The sequence below is a fragment of the Chinchilla lanigera genome, unplaced genomic scaffold (assembly GCF_000276665.1).
Source record: "Chinchilla lanigera isolate Chin_1 unplaced genomic scaffold, ChiLan1.0 scaffold00060, whole genome shotgun sequence".
NCBI lineage: Eukaryota > Metazoa > Chordata > Mammalia > Rodentia > Chinchillidae > Chinchilla > Chinchilla lanigera.
This window is the reverse complement of record NW_004955461.1, coordinates 243,335-260,142: the sequence shown is the minus strand read 5'-3', so window position 1 is coordinate 260,142 and position 16,808 is coordinate 243,335. Positions and strand designations below refer to the sequence as shown.

Below are 16,808 nucleotides of genomic sequence, written 5' to 3'. Positions count from 1 at the left end.
AATACTAACCTAATAGTGTGAGAGTGTGTGTGTGTGTGTGTGTGTGTGTGTGTGTGTGTGTGCGTGTGTAGACTGAATTTAGGGACTTTGGACTGAGCTACATCCCAGCTCTTTTATTTATTTTGACAAGGTGTCTCTCCAAGTTGCTAAGTTGCCTGGGATGGGCTAGATCTGCTTCAGCAACCCAGTAATAACCTATTTTTTAAGCTGACTTGTGAGTCAGGTATGGTGGCCCATGCCTGTAATCTCAGCACTCTGACAGGCTAAGGCACAAAGCAAATCCAGCCTAGGAAGCTTAGAGGGTCCCTGTTTCAAAAATAAGAAATAAAAAGGGCTGGGATACACCTCAATGTGAAGGCTCTAGGTTCAATTCTCAGTACAACAACAGCAACAATAACAATAGCAGCAAAATATGTACATGTTCTTGCTTGTGCAAAAAACATGTTTAAATATGAGGAGAAAGACAAGTATCTCTAACTCCTTCAGGAATATTCAGGGAACCAGTCTTCAAGCAGGAGAAAGTCAATGGTCCTGAGCTTTAGCTCAGCTACACAGTAATCCTCTGGCATAAAGCCATACTTCCAAGTAGGACACTGGGTAATGCCACTCAAAGGCTATCAGGCATGGTCCTAGAAAGCTCTTCTAAATTCCTTATGTAGATGAAACAAAAAATAAAATGAGTTTTCCTCTTTTAGAAGAATAGTGAGTTTTAACACCAGTCAAGAGTGACCTTTCACATGAGAAGAGCTAATATAAAGTGCTATGAAATCACCTAAGTCACCCATTTAATGCCAGGAGAAAAACAGCCAATCCCAGAAGCTCAATGATCAGGAACATGAGCAGCCACAGACACCATGAAAGAAGGTACAGACTGGCTCCCAGCAGCAAATGAAGGGGAAGAGAGCATAGAAGGAACCACATTGCAAAGAAACATCTAAGTAAAGCTCAGACTCAAAAATCAGTTTTATTATCCACATTCTGATGGCTTTCCCGAGCCAAGCAGGGTCTGGGGAGGTTACAAATATTCACATTTCTTCAATGTGCTACTCTATGAGCATTTCTTTTTTAGAGTCAATCCTTGCTTTTTTAATCAAATGAATCTAAGTGATACATCTGAGCATTCATTTACAAGCTAATATATAGATGGAGATGTCATGGGGACATCTTGACGTCTCATGGAAGATTTTGAGGCCTTTGGGAGGCCTCTCACCTAACACACTAAGAAATTTTTTCAAGAAGTTAATACAGTAACTAACTGAAATACATCTCCCACCTCCACATTCACAGACCAGTCTGCAACCCCGGGGGCACTGACAATCTGATTTATGCCATGAAATTCTAGCTGTTTCTCCAAGTATGACAGTGCAGGGCTGCTCTACAATCCTAAATCTATGTGCAATGATCCTGATCAGTACTATTCCCAAATCTACGACATACCACTGTACAACTGATACCAGACCTGAAGAATTTTACGTATCATTTAGACCAGAAAGAGTTGTAGAACTAAACCTATCCTTTAAAGATGTTTTTTTTTCCCCAGTGGCAAACCTTGGAAGAACAAAGGATGATCATCACTGAAGCAGGGCTTCTTTTGAGATTGAAATCCTGATATTTAGATAGTTTAAGAAGTTAATGAAGTTGGTCTGCACATATTTTTTCTTGTTCTTTTTGAGACAGGGTCTCACTACGTAGCCCAGCTGGCCTTGAACTCCTGGTGATCCTCCTGCCTCAGCCTCCCAAATGTTGGAATTACAGGCATGCACCACCATGCCCAGCTTGCATATGATTTTCTTAAAGTCAAATAAAGCTATAACTATGCAATCTAAGCATCTCCCTGTACATCAGACTCATCATCTGTTACTCAATGTCAAAATGCACTAACAGAGCCTGGTGTGGTGTATGCTTGTAATCCCAGCACTCAGGAGGCTGAGGCAGGAGGATCGTTGAGAGTTCGAGAGCAGCCTGGGCTACAAAGTGAGCTCAAGGCCAGCCTGAACTGCACAGTGAGACCCTGTCTCAAAAAGACACACACACACACACACACACACACACACACAAATGCACTAATAGCAATACTGTAACTATTACTCTTCTCTGTTGTGAAGTATTAAATGGTAGTAAAGGTACCGGATCAGTAGGACATTAAGCCGAAATGCATGATTTAGTGTCGTGATCAAATTTAACAAACTTTCATGAGAGTCAGATTACGAATGAGGCAAGAACAAATACAGGCAAAATAATAACAATCAGTGCAGGCTGTTTTCTATGTTACAGGCCAGGGGCAAAATGAGAAGAGAAAGGTCTGAGAAAAGCAGGAAAGAAGACAAGCCAGCTATTTTTCAGTAAGACAGAGTTGCAAGTAAGACAAAGGGCAAGTAGTCTGTAACTGAAAGATACAGGTTGTCAGTAATGACCCTGCAGCAAAAGCACAGCATGGACACAGGACAGTTGATCCAGCGGCAGCTCCAACACTGCCCAGCAGTTACTCATCCTTTACTTGCTGTTTTGTTTGTGGTCCTGGAGACTGAGCCCAGGGGCACTCTACCACTGCACTCCATCCCCAGCTCTAGGCCACAGACTAAAGGGAGAACAGAAGACTTCATCTTGTCCATCCTAAGCTCAGGTGCGCGTGACTCACAGACCAGTCAAATTTTCACTGCAGACCAGCAGCCAGCTGAGCAAGAATAAAAGGCATGTGACAGACAGCTTATTGATCAACTCTTCTAAATAGGGTCCAGCCCTAGCCACAGCTGTCCTACATCTGTAGCCTCGATATGCCCTGGAGAGAAATAAACTCTTTTCCCTGAGGCCCAGCCCTGGGGTTTGGGAAGCAGTCTCCCAGTAGTGCTAGACAGAGCCAAATGAGACCCCTTACCATCCCCCAGGGTAATTCACATATATATATAGGTCCATAAAACTTCTTTACCTTTATAACCAGGACAGGGCTGTGTGTGTATGTGTGTGTATGCGTGTTCACATTAAAGAAGCACACCTTTAAGACAAATTTCACCTACTTGTTCCTTCCACCTTTATGACTGATTCAATTGCACAGATCTGTTCATGGCCGAACTATTTCCTGAAATTCTGTCCTAAGCAAATAAAAATTGTGGGATCAGGTGGTTTTTTTTTTGTTTTTTTTTTTTTTTATTCTATGGTACAAAGCCATGTGCAGGCATGTCTGAACAAGAATACTACCAATTATATGTAGTTGATTAAATTCAGCACCATATATTTTATTAGGAAATACCAGACTGGGACAAAGCAGACATTTAGTGTTCTTAGGCTTGCTGACTCCAATTCATCTGACTCATATACTCAGAAGAATCTGATAAACATTAGATGTCATAAAGTACACACAACCATTTTGGAAAGGAGGAAGGAAAGAAAGGAGACAGAGGACTGCCTGATTATACGTTACACTTCTTAGGATAAATGGAACATACAGCAGGAAAATTTTATTTTCTGAAACATGGAATAAGCATTTCCTAATCTCTTCAAACTAGAACTTGAATATTCTATGTTTTATAAATAAGCACTTATTCTTTTGGGATAAACTCAAATAAGTGACAACATAAACCAGTGATGGTGAACCTATGGCACGAGTGTTAACATGTTTTTCTTTTATGGTAAAAGATGTTAATGTAGAATTATTTTTCTACACTAAAACCTCAGCGTTCACATTTAACTACAGTTATTGGCACTTTCTGATAAATAAGTAGGTTTTGGGTTGCAATTTGGCAGTCTCTAAAAAGTTTGCTGTCACTGGTATAAACCATACCCCCAAACTCTCTCCACCAAAGCAAACACACCATTCCTCTCGGAAAACATAGCTCCAATTACCTCTAACAACATCTATCTATGCACACATCTCCCTGTAAGAGTGTGTGTGTGCTTTCTCCAGGCAGCCTGAGGTTAAGCAATCGTTATACATCCATCAGAGTTGAGTTTAATGACTTACTCACAGCGTGAGTGATATTTAATAGAAACTTGGTTACTCCTCCCGACACTGTACTTTTAAGTTATAATTATTCTTCCTTACATACATTAGTGTGGTAAAATTAAAACTGACTCTGTATTTTATAATTGCCTCCCACTAGAAGTAATAGTAAAGAGAATAACAAGTGTATGACACATGTAGTAAGCAGCTTTTTCTTTATAAGCACAGCAACTATGGGAAAAATCCTGAAGAAATTGTCACCCTTACTGTCATCTTTAGATATTTGCACAATCCTCTTATCATAATGACACAGATGAGGAAGCTGCACAGCAGAGTAAGTGAAAAAAGCAGCTCTGGAACCATCTTTCACTCCAGTCTGGGCTCTTGTACTTGTTAGAGTCTGTTTCTCATCTGTATTGTGGGTATAACAACAGTACCTAACTCATACGGTTGGTAAGAATGATGAGAACGAGGTAAGATAATAGTGCAGGTAAAATGATCGGCACAGGGCCTGCCCCCCAGTAAACACGGAGAAAACATTATCTGTCATTATAATTACTACAGAATGGATAATGAATCTGCAACTGTAATTAGTTTAAGTGCTGACAGTATCTTGCCCATAGAACTCAAAAGTATCCAGCACCATTTGTACTGACTTCCCAAGCACTGAGGTTTCTGAAACTCACTGCCCAGTGAGCAGCTTTGTGAACATCACACTCTTCTGCAAGCCACTCATCTGCCTCGTGAACCCGTGCTGAGCAGTGTCAATTAGGGTGCTGTGAAACAAGGGGAGGAGGAGCAGCTAACACTGCCACAGAACACAGCTGGGCTTGGTGGGTTTGAGTCTCCACTTTAAGGAGTCCTGTCTTTAAGAATGAGCAAGTGGTCATCAGCTGAGTCCCAGACTGGAATGTCCATGTTCCTTGCCACCAAGACCAACTCCAAGTTAAAATGGTCAAACAAAATGAAAAGAAAAGGATTTTAAAAGGGAACACATCTCCACTGAGCACACACTACATGCCAGGCACTTTGAATATCCACATCATCCACTCTTTTGTTACAGCAATGGGAAGTGGGCAGAGACCAGGCACAATGGCACATGTCTGTAATCCCAGCACTCAGGAGGCTGAGGCAGGAGGGGATCGCTGTGAGTTCAAGGCCAGCCTAAACTACATAGTGAGACACCATCTCAAAATGAACAAACTGCAGCAATAAGAAAACTGATGCTCACAGAGGCAAATCATTGCTCAGGTCACAGTTACTAAGTGAAGGAATGATGACTGAACTCAGGTCTCATTTTAATTAGGCAAGGGAGGCACAGGCCACAGAATCTGCACTACTACACAGACATAAAGTACACTTCACAAAAGTCATAATATAGTGAGTAAGCTACTCATTATAAAAAGAAATTCTCCTAAAGATAACCTTGCAAGAGAGAAAATGAGAGATAGACTAAGACTAAGTTTTACCTCAGAGTAGTAGAGGCCAGGATATCCTGCATTAAAAAGGCATTTCCGGGACTGGGGATTTAGCTCAGCGGCAAAAGTGCCTGCCTGGCAAGCGCAAGGTCGTGAGTTCGGTTCCCGGTACCGGAGAAAAAAAAAAAAAAAAAAAAAACTACCATGATAAAGGTATAACCCCAAATACTGCCTGAAATAAATTCTATAATTAATTAATCACATAAAATCTTAGAAATCAATTTCTTCCAGTCATCAAAAGCACTACAGGTATGCTTTTGATCATATACATACAGCCACAAATCCCTTAATCTTCAAGGTCAAGTCTGTCTTGTATTTGACTTAAATGGTTTTTCTGCATCTTTCTTGAGCTTCTTTCCTTGATACACTGGAAAGACATGCTGAATGCATGGTAGCAAGCAATATTCACAGTGGCATAACCAATGTAAGTCCAATGGCTGCCACTTTGTCCAGTCTTCCAGTCCTTGGCTGTGCCCAATTTCACCCCCAGTGAAAGGCTTAGAGACCAGGAAGGAGGCACAAGGAACTGAGCTTGCCTCTGATGCTGGTTCAACCAAAGCTCTCCCATGAATCTGTGGCAGCACAGGCAAAATGAAACAAGTCTTAACCCAGACAGGATTATGGAGAAAATTAAATGGGAATGTTGGTAAAGCACTCCACATGGTATCTCAAACTCAGAAGACTTAAGACATGAAGGCTGCTTTGCTCTGTGCATTGTAGTTTGAAAAAAAAAATGTAGTTTGCAATGTTCACAGTGGAAATCTTCTGTTTCACTTAAGCTAATAACTAGAAAGCATGGCATTTTCCTGTACACTTTTTAAAAGTTTTAAAATTAATAAAGCATATGATTGAAAAACTCAAATAATAATATAATGAGATATCTCCATTAAGGCTCCCCACAAGCCTCTGCTATAAGGCTCCCAGCATTATAACCCCATAGAGACATTCTAGGTATAAGAATGTATAGGTATAAAAGTGTCTAGAGAAATCAAACTGTTTACAAGAAGAGCAAAAAGAAGAAGTGTAGAAATGACTACACCCGAGGAGAAACTACTCTCAGGTCCTGCAGTGAAAACCATAACAACGTTCTATGTCCTAGAGACAAAAAGACAAAGAGATAGATTTAAAAAGCGGCACACCTTCACCGAGCACAGACTCAATGCACAGGAAGGAAAGAACGGGAAGAGAGCTGTGCTACTCCAACATCAAAATATCCACTCTAAAATCCCACACACAGACAAACACATCTGGGAAAGAATGTTCCACATTAAAACAAGAAAAGAGCAGTGCTGAGTAAAGAAGCAAATAGTATGAGCAGAGAAAGGCGACTCATTCGACAACTGCTTACCAAGCACAGACCATGTGCATGCACTGTGCCAGGCCCGCAAGAGAGCAGGCAATAAGGTCCACCTGTGTCTTCACTCAGAGACCTTTTACTGCATGTCAAATTTCCTAAAAAGCCCTTAAATAACTACGTGGACTTTGGCTTTCAGTGTGATGAGAAAGTTTATTCCACTGCGGAATAGCTCTAATTATTAGAGTCCTCCCAAAGATAGGTGATTCAGCTCCTCCCAGAACGTTTCCAGGCAATGACAACAATAAATCTGAACTGCTCTTTCACACATATTAATTTACTTATACCTCATAACCTTTTATAGAATGACTTGATTCTCTGCTTTCTATGGTTGATGAAACTGTGGCTCAGACAGGTTAAGTGACTCCACCTCAAGCAAGAAGTAGGACTTGAACCTTAGTCCTCTACTCCAAAGCTACAGAATAGCCACCTCCTGGGCCCTCGGGAAAGTTTCCACTCTATTCCAGATCACAGTCCTTCAATGACCAGAAGGGAGGCTAGTAAATATCTCCTACCCTGCAAGTCTTTACTTCCCAGGACAATCATCAAATTCCTTCATCTTATCAATGAAAAATAAACCAAAAAACTCAGAAACTTTCATTAAGTCAGACCTCTCCCTTCTTATATAGTGTAACTGATTTTTTTCAATCTACAATTCATCAGGTTTCATGTCTATGAAATATGGCTTTTCATTTCATTCAGAAGGCAGAGGTCTTTCTGAGGCTCAATCTGTCATCTAATTGGCCGACTGGACTTTCCCTATTTTCTGTGATGCATTAATTCAACAACCTTGCTTTTCTCAGTTTTCTTTCAATTAGTGAAATAAATAATATTTATCAAACATTTATTATGTGCCAGACACTAAAACCAATTTACATATATCATTTTTTTTAACATATATCATCTCATTTGATCCTTGCAATAGCTCTTTGAAAAAGACAAAATCATATCCCCATTTTATGGAAGAAAAAATGGCTCAGAGAAGTAATGTACCTGGATCTACAGTCAGACACATCTATTGGGCTGTAGAGAAAGTACTTAAATTAGGGACTGTTACATAGAAGAGTCCCTTCTCCCAGTGGCCTCGATCACCCTCACCCTTTGGGCAGAACCCATTTCCATGCCAGAGGATATCAGTGAAAGCCCTCCTAAGAGCTGTGTGTTAGACTGGACAGCAGCCTTACTGTGTCAAGGCAGTCACTCTAGTGAAACAAAGTAGAGAAAGGAGCAGCACTGTTAGAAACAGGGTAGCTGAGGAAATCACTCCTTTCCCTCCATTTAATTTTAAAACAACATCCAAGAGCCATTCCTCCCTCCATTGTCCTATGGCAGAGAATCATAACGAAAACCCAGGAGATCTTTGCTGCACATGTACATATTTTGGATCACCTAGTTACCTTTACCTTACTTAAACCTTATTGAGGTTTCAAGAACAGTCACAATATCCCATGCATGTAATTAAGAGCACCAAATTCTGGGACAGACATGCATGCTGCGAGCCCTGAGATAACACAGCACTCTGTCAATCATAACTGCAGACTCAGGGGAGGCACCTGGGCAGAGGTGCATAGCCTTTAATTCCAAAAGCCTCATTTATCTGGGGCTGTTATGCGTTGATTCAAATATGTGCAGTGCTTTTGCTTTCTCATCATCCCAGCACTACTTTTCCACTTATGTCATATTTTTGTCAGCACAGACTTGTCCTGTGATTTTTAGTAAACATAGCTGCTTTTCACTCGCCATTTGGATCATATGCTTGTAGTTCTTTGTTCATTGTACAAAAGAGCCTGGAATTTATCCACCTAATTCATCACATGGTAACAGGAAGTAGGATGAGCAAGAATAAAACATCAAGTAGGTTCATAAAGGAGATAGCTACTCAAAAAAAGTAGCTACCAAAAAAAGGTTAATGATCTTTAGCTTGAAAGTGGATGGTAACTGCCTTAGATCAGCCTATTTCTGTACTTATTTTCAAATTCATCAGGAAAAATAACAAATAGGGGCAGCCTACTTTAAAACAGACAATAAAGAAATAGTTTAAACAAATTAAGTCCTCAAGAACTATAAGCACAAATTCTAGGGTATCTGATAAGTTTACTGGTTCTAAGACTAATGACAGGACCTATAACCTCTTATTTATCTAGCTCTTAAATGTTGTTCTAAGTGAGGAGTATTTCGTTCTGAGAAACATTTTTTTAAGGAAAGAGTAAAAGGCTTCTAGAAGTGAAAGGATCAATTGCATTTCATATTCCTATCTGATAATAAATTCTGTTTTTTAATTTTATGCAAAAGGTAAAATTTCATAACAAGATGATAGAATAACAACAAGTAATACAATGCATATTACTATCTTTAAAGTAGTTACTCAGAGTATAAGATATGGGCATAAAAAATTCTCCAATTGATATTAGTGCAAACCTTCCTTTTTCTATGAACTAAGAGACACTAATAGTATAACTAACTTGCATTTTTCCCCTTTTCTCTTCCCTCTTTTCCTCTTTCCCCCATCCTAGGTCCTTTTTCCTTTTCAACAATTTCTTCTCATTTCACAATACCTATTGTACATTTTAGACCTTATTGATTCTTTCAATTTCTCATACCAGGGAGACAATATGATGTTTACACAGGTGAGTCTGATTTATTTCACTAATGAGTATGGTCTCAAGTTGCATTCATTTACCTATAAAAATCTCAAGTTTATCCTTATTTATGGCTGAGTAGTACTCCATAGTATAAAAATACCACATTTTTTTTAGCCATTCCTCAGTTGATTGGCATTTGGGTTGTTTCCAGGATTTAGCTATTACAAATTGTGCTGCTATAAACATGAGTGTACATATATCACTGTGGTATGATGTTTTTAATTCTTCTGGGAAGATACCCAGAAGGGGAATAGCTGGGTCAAATGGGACCTCTAACCCTAGCTTTTTGAGGAATCGCCATACAATTTCCACAGTTGTTGCACCAGCTTGCACTCCCATTGATAGTGGAGAAGTGTTCCTTCTCCCCACAGCCCCACCGGCATTTGTTATTGGTTGATTTCTTGATGATACCATTCTTTCTGGAATGAGATGGAATCTCAGTGTTGTTTTAATTTGCACCTTTCAAATGACATTTTTTCATATTTTTGAAAATTATTTTTCATTTTAACATTTTTTCATATATTTGCCATTTGTATTTCTTCATCTGAGAAGTGTGTATTCATCTCAGATGCCCATTTTTAGACTGAGTCTCTGAATTTAGGGGGGATATGATTTTTTTCAATTCTTTGTATGTTCTAGATAGAAGTTCTTTATCTGAGGGACAATTGGCTAAAATTTCTTCCCACTCTGTGGGTTGTCTTTTCACTCTGTTGGTGATTTCTTTTGATGTGCAAAAGTTTTTTAATAGTATAAGGTCCCAGTTGTTGATTCTTTGAAGTATTTCCCCCGTGCAGTTTGGCTTTTGTTCATGGACTCTCTGCTTATACCTATGTCTTCAAGAGTTTACCTACTTTCTCTTCCAGTAGATTTAGTGTTTCTGTTTTAATATTTAGAACTCTGATCCATTTCAACTTTAGTTTAGTACATGGCAATAGGGTCTATTTTAGTCTTTGGTGTGTAGAGAGCCAGTTTTTCCAGCACCTTTCGTCCAGTGAATAGGTTTGGACCCTTTGTCAAAGATAAGGTGGCTGAGCGTGTTTGGAGTTGTGTCTGCACTTCTATTCTGTTCTACTGATCCTCAGATCTGACGTTTTGCCAGTACCATGATGATTTTATCATAGTAGCTTTGTAGTATAATTTCAAGTCTGGAATTGTGATGCCTCTTGCCTTGCCTTTGTTGTTCTCTATTATTTTTGAAAAGTAAAGTACGTTTGGTTTCATGAACATAATGGTAAATAATCAGTAAAATTTAAATCATTGCCACTTCCAGAAAATAAGCTTATTGTAATTGACTACAAACATCACAATACCTGTTCTGTCTGATAGAGCATATCTTCTCACATTTGCTCCTCCATGCAGTGCAAATTTATGAAAATACACATCTCAAAAAAAAAAAAAAGAAAATACACATCTCAGATATTTTAAGGCAACTCTGATTCATTCCTCATTACTTATGTTAATATTTTTAAACCAGCAGTGACTCCCAAGATGTTTTTACCTTCCCTTCTTTAAAAGATCCTTATCATGGCCCACAGGCGCTTAAGTCTACAGTACTAGAAACTTCTTCGAGAACTCTTCATTGGGCAAATTAAATTCCTGTAATGGGAATGATCACTCAGTAATGTATCTGATTTTAGGTAATAATTACAATGAAGTACAAAGTAAGAAATAAAGAACTATTAATATTCACTGAGCGGTTCTCAACTCCAGGGTATCAATTTTAATAGTGCAGTAGTATTTATAAAATGGGAGGCTCCAACCAATCACATCCTACAGGCATTCAGTCTTGGAAACCAAAAGGGACCAAACTAATTGCAAGACCTAAAACTTGAAGTCATCTTAAGACTCCTCCCTCTTCACATCCTCCACATCTAACTACTCATGATGTTCTAGCAATTCTTCCCACCAAAATCAACTAATATCTCTTCTCCAACTACAGCTGCCTTAATTTCAATTTTCAAAAAAATTTTAAAACTTTTCTTACTATATGTTTGTAGAACATAATGTGTGGAGTTGGTACGTAATTACATTTTAGAGCTTTTTACTCCCTAATCGTAATCTTTATTGTTCTTCCTCATGTCACTGACTTGCTTCCTCACTGATTTCCTTTTCCTTTTCACTCTAATCCTTCTTCCATGCTGCTACCACTCCTCTCTCAAGTACAAATCAGCCATCAGCCACTCTCTTGTGAATCAAAAGCCTGCTACAGTATTTCCATTTACAGGTGAGATTCAGTAATGGATGAGAGTTGTTCTTCTGCTTGAAACAGACAGTTTTAAAAGCTTAGACTACACATTTTGCTAAGAAAGGAGAATCGCCAGAGCATAAATAACTGTTCCATAATGTCTGACCTTAGTATCTTTTCTTAACATTGCAAGTAAGAAGTTATTTTATCTTCTTTTCACATTCTGCAGCACAGTTTTTAAAATTTTAACATAATCCAAGTAGCCATTAATAAAAAAATATTAAAAGCATTCTTCTTAGTATCTTGAGGAAGCTTTCAGGCCACATAATACCTACCAAAATCTCAGCAGACTTTTGTAAATTGACAAGTTGATTCTAAAATTCATATATAAAAAATAAATAAATAAATAAATAAATAAATAAAATTCATATACAAATGCAAAGGACCTAGAATACACTTGATCTTAGTCAAGAGGCTGAAAAGTGATAAGGTACTAGAATACACAAAGTAACCTTAAAAAAGACAAAGTTATAGGACTATCTGACCTAAAAACCTATTATAAAGCTTCAGTACTAAAGACAATGTGGTACTGGTATAAAGATGGACAAAAATTTATCAGAACAGATACCAAAAATAAAACCATAAACATATGAAGAACTGATTTGACAAAGGTGCAAATGCAACTCAGCTGACAAAAGTCTTTCTAACAAAGATGTAGAGGTGCTGGGAAAAATGGCTATTCCTATGAGAAAGGCAAGGAAGAGAAGAGGAGATCCATGCCTCATACCTTGCACTGTACACAGACTTTTAGTCAGATTGTATCACAATCATAAATGCAAAATCTAAAACATCCAGAAAAATTATAGAAAATTTTAAAAAACCTATGCAAACGGGTTAGGAAGAAGATTTCTTAGATACAATAAAAGTATATCTAGAAAAGATATAATAAAAACACATCTGGAGCCTTTTGGGACCCAGAGCACCCAGCCACGCAGGCGCCTGGAGAAGCAGGCAGGCTGCAGGCGCCCGCTCTAGGAGGCCGCATGGCTGGGGAGCGTGGGCCCTTCAGGGCCAGCGCACCCAGCTGCGTGGGTGCCCGGGGAGGCAGGCAGGCTGCTGGCACCTGGAAAGGCAGGTAACAGGTGCCTGGGAAGCAGTGTGGAGACGTGTGCCGGCCCTCTGGCCAGCTGCCACCAAGCAGTCAAGAAATGCCATGCCACAGAGAAACACTGACACAATAGGCCCGCCCGGAGACGTGCATGAAGCATTCCAACATGGAGAAACCTCTGGGAAAGCATACCACATGGCCAGTCGCTCTTCCTCCCTTGAGAGCCAGAAAGGTCCGGAGTCAATGGAGAAGTAGCTGATGAACAAGGACTCAGAAAACTCGAGAGTACCAATGCCCAACGACTCAGAGGTAGAGCTGACTGGAGATGCAGGAGCCACTTGGGAGCTGGAAACCAGGAAGACCTTGAGCAATACCTGGGGAGACCCCCCCCCCCAAGAGGCCATTCTTCCCCTAACTGTACAGGCTGTGGTGGAGGTGTGAGTGGAGCTCCAGAGAGGTCTGCACCAAGACTTCATGGATTACATGGGTGCCCAATATTCAGATTTTAAAGAACCATCTTCATGGAGAAGGTACGTGTCTAGGTTACCTGCCTGGGACACTTTGCACCTGATGGTGCTGAGATTGACTAGCGGGCTGAGGACTTCATCCACATGTTCCTGCTGCCTGTGTTGACAGTTGGGGAGAGGACACTAAGTGGTTGCGGGATCCCAATGCACTGGGAGGCTGGAGAGAACACCCCTCTGCTTTCTTAGACAAGAGGCATTGATAAAGCATACTTCCCTGGATCCCATGTTAGTAGAGGGACAAACTATTCTTAAAGGTATGTTTATTACTCAGTCAGCCCCAAATAGTAGAAAAAAAGCTACAAAAAATGGCTTTTGCCCCAGAGAGCTCACTTGACATGGTAGTAAGAATTGCCTCCTCAGTATTTTATAGCCGTTAGGAGGCACCCAAGGAGAGAAAACAAAGAAACTGAGAAAAAACAGCTGCCTTTGTTGCAGCACTAAGAGAAACAGACCCTAAGTCTGATTCTTGGGGCCCCAAGAAGAACCCGTTGACTACATTCATCGGTTATAGCTGTCAAAAGCCAGGCCACCTCAAGGGGGGATTGCCCTAAGAAGCCCCCTGGGCCATGCCCTGACTGTAAAGGTGACCACTAGAGGTCAGACTGCCCTCTGAAGTGAAGGCCCCAAACCTCAGACCCCTCCTATCAGCTGGTCCAAAAGGAATGAAGGGGCCCAGGGCATACTCTGCCTTCTCCCTCTGGCCAGACCGTTATCTTCAAGGAGGAGCCCCGTGTAATCATGACTATAGAGGAAAAAGTAAACAGCCTATTGCTGGACACTGGTGCTAGTCTCTCAGTCCTTCTTTTCAATGCGGGCCTTCCTTCCAGCTGTCACACCTCAGTGGAAGGCATCACTGATGAGGAGGTAATCCACTATTTTTCACAACCCTTAGGCCGTAACTACTTGTTAGATCTTTCTTGCATATCTCTGTTTTCCTGAGAAACCACTTTGAAGATACCAACATGTATTACAGCAGCCACTGACAATTTCCTACCAATCTGTCCATAACTCTGTAATGTTTCTCTTGTTCTTATGCTATTTCATAAATGGATGTAGTTTATTACTATGTGTTTTCAGCAACAACCACTGAGAATAGTCAATGATTATTTAATTGATCACTCATGTATAGCTCTATTTGTTTGCCCTAGAAACCACTTTGAAGAAATCAAAGTATAGTACAACAACCATTGATAATTTCCTACCATTTTTGTCTATAACTCACTATTATTTGTCTATTTGTTTTCCTGAGAAACTATCTTGAAGATACCAATAGGTAAAATAACAACCATTGATACTGTCCTACCACTTTGTCTGTAATTTGGTAAATCCCCCATTACTATGTTATCCTTTTACTCTTTTAAATAAATAAATAAATAAAACATATCCAACAATAATTGACAAACTGCATGTAATCCAAATTAAAAACTTCTGCTATTCAAAAAATGTGCTAACAAAAAAATGTGCTAATAACATTGCAGGCTGGGAGAATGTACAAATCATGTATCTTACAAAGAACTTACATTCAGAACAGAATAAAGACCACTCAAGACGCAATAATGAGACAAAAACAGTAACAAATATGGACAGAAACTTCACCAGAGAGGAATGCCAAATAAGCATATGAAAAGGTGCTCAATTTTATTGATCATTAGGAAAACACAAAATAAAACCACTATTACTTATCATTGAATACCTATTAGAAGGGCTAACATTAAGAAATCCACATGTACCAGGTGTTGGCAAGTATCTGGAAGGACTAGAGTCCCCTTATACTACACATACAATTCTGAACTTTCAGATAATTATGTTATTTAAAAAGCATACTAACCATATAATTTTTTTTTCAGGGAGGTTTGAGACAGGGTTTTACTAGGTAGCTCAAGCTGGACTTGAACTCACTCTGTATCCCAGACAGGCCTCAAACTCACAATAATCCTTTACCTCAACCTCCCAAGTGCTGGGATTACTGGTGTGCACCACTATGCCTGGCAATCTAATTTTTCATATCATAATGTCTCAGAAAGATTTTACAATCATAATATCTAATATCATCATTGTGACTTATTTTGGTGGTAGTGGTTGTACTGGGGATTGAGTTCAGGGCATCAGTACTGAGTTGTATTCTCAGCCCTTTTCATGTTTTTATTTTGAGACGTCTCAGGCACTAAACTGCCCAGGCTAGGCTTGAAATTGTGATTCTCCTGCTTCAGTCTCCAAGAGTGCTAGGGATTACAGGCATGTGCCATGATGCCCAGGCTCACCATTATAACTTTTATCTAAATTATGAAAATATTTGTCAACAGATATTTTTATAAATCAGCATTTAGTTTAAAATCACCTTCCCAGAGGATAATTTATTATTTTTGTTTTCATTAATCCATTAGTGCTCAAAGTCTAGCTGCCAGACTAGTGGCATGTACATGGGCTAAAAACTCACTAGAAATGCAAATTATCCAATTTGACACCACGGATTGAACTAAAAAACGTCAGGGGGACAACCCAGAAATCTGTATTTTCACAAGTCTTTGAAGTGATTCTGATGCATTGTAAAATTTGAGATCCATTATTTTAATTCATAATTTTATGTTAAAATCATAAATTGCCCTTCCTCCAAGATTCTTTCTGAACTCAAAGAATTGTAAGATAAAGAGAAACTGTTCCCAACAAATGTGGACTTCTTGTTTACTCGTTCTTATACTCAATTATTTTGGGCCTTTTAACATAGAAAAACAAAACTGGGTGTAAGGTCCACTAAATAATGCTTTCTACAAAAGTATTTGTTTTAAAATGAACTTTTCTACTTAAAAATCTTAGTTATTTACACACATCTATTTTTGAAAATGCATACAATGTTTGTTGCAAATTTACTAGAGTTGCTTCTAATTTTAGCTACAAATTATCATTCTCCAAGTGAACATCTGTGCAATTTTTAATTAAGCTCATCTAAATAGGATGAAATTCTAAAATCCAGCTAATAAATCTCATGTGTTTCACATAGATACTGAAGAGAAAAGTAGAATAAAAGTGGAAATAATATGGGACTGAATCAGGACACTGAGGCCCATCAACTTCCTCTGAGATTTAGGGCTGATAACTTAAGTTTTTCAGGGGCTCAGCTCCCTCAAGTTAAAGAGCAAGCTAGAGTAGATGGCCAGTAATGTTCTCAAAGTATATCTGCAATCTTATTCTTATGTTCCATAGTACTTGCCTTTTACATTCATGTGAAATTGCCAGACATATTCTTTAAGCATTTGATGTATATTTTTTTAAATTTAAAAATTCTTTTATTTTTTTATTTTAAAAATAAAAGGAGGAAAACATTAACAGACAGACAACCTTTTACAAAATAGTAAAAAAACAGTGCAGACAATACAGAGCTACAAACAAAGTGGTAGGAAATTAACATTGCTTGCTGTATTACATATTGGTATCTTCACAGTGGTTTCTCATGAAAACACAGAGAGACATGCAATATTGATCAATTAAGGAATCACTGACCATTTCTTTCAGCAAAGAAACAGAAGAGAGTAGAACAACTATGTTAACTATCCTGTATATACATACATACAAAATTTCT

At 39.0% G+C, this 16,808-nt stretch overlaps 1 protein-coding gene across 2 annotated transcripts in view; it reads right to left on the bottom strand.

The window, feature by feature from the left end:
• The window catches only part of Nsmce2 (NSE2/MMS21 homolog, SMC5-SMC6 complex SUMO ligase), a 252,361-nt gene that overhangs the window by 191,574 nt on the left and 43,979 nt on the right, over positions 1 to 16,808 (bottom strand). Inside the window, exon 3 of one of the 2 annotated variants that reach the window (XM_013521309.1) lies at positions 10,722 to 10,793. The exons of the other annotated variant lie outside the window; for it this stretch is intronic. Coding sequence (XP_013376763.1) covers positions 10,722 to 10,793 — 72 coding nt within the window. The remainder of the gene's footprint in view (positions 1 to 10,721; positions 10,794 to 16,808) is intronic. 2 annotated transcript variants of the gene reach the window in all.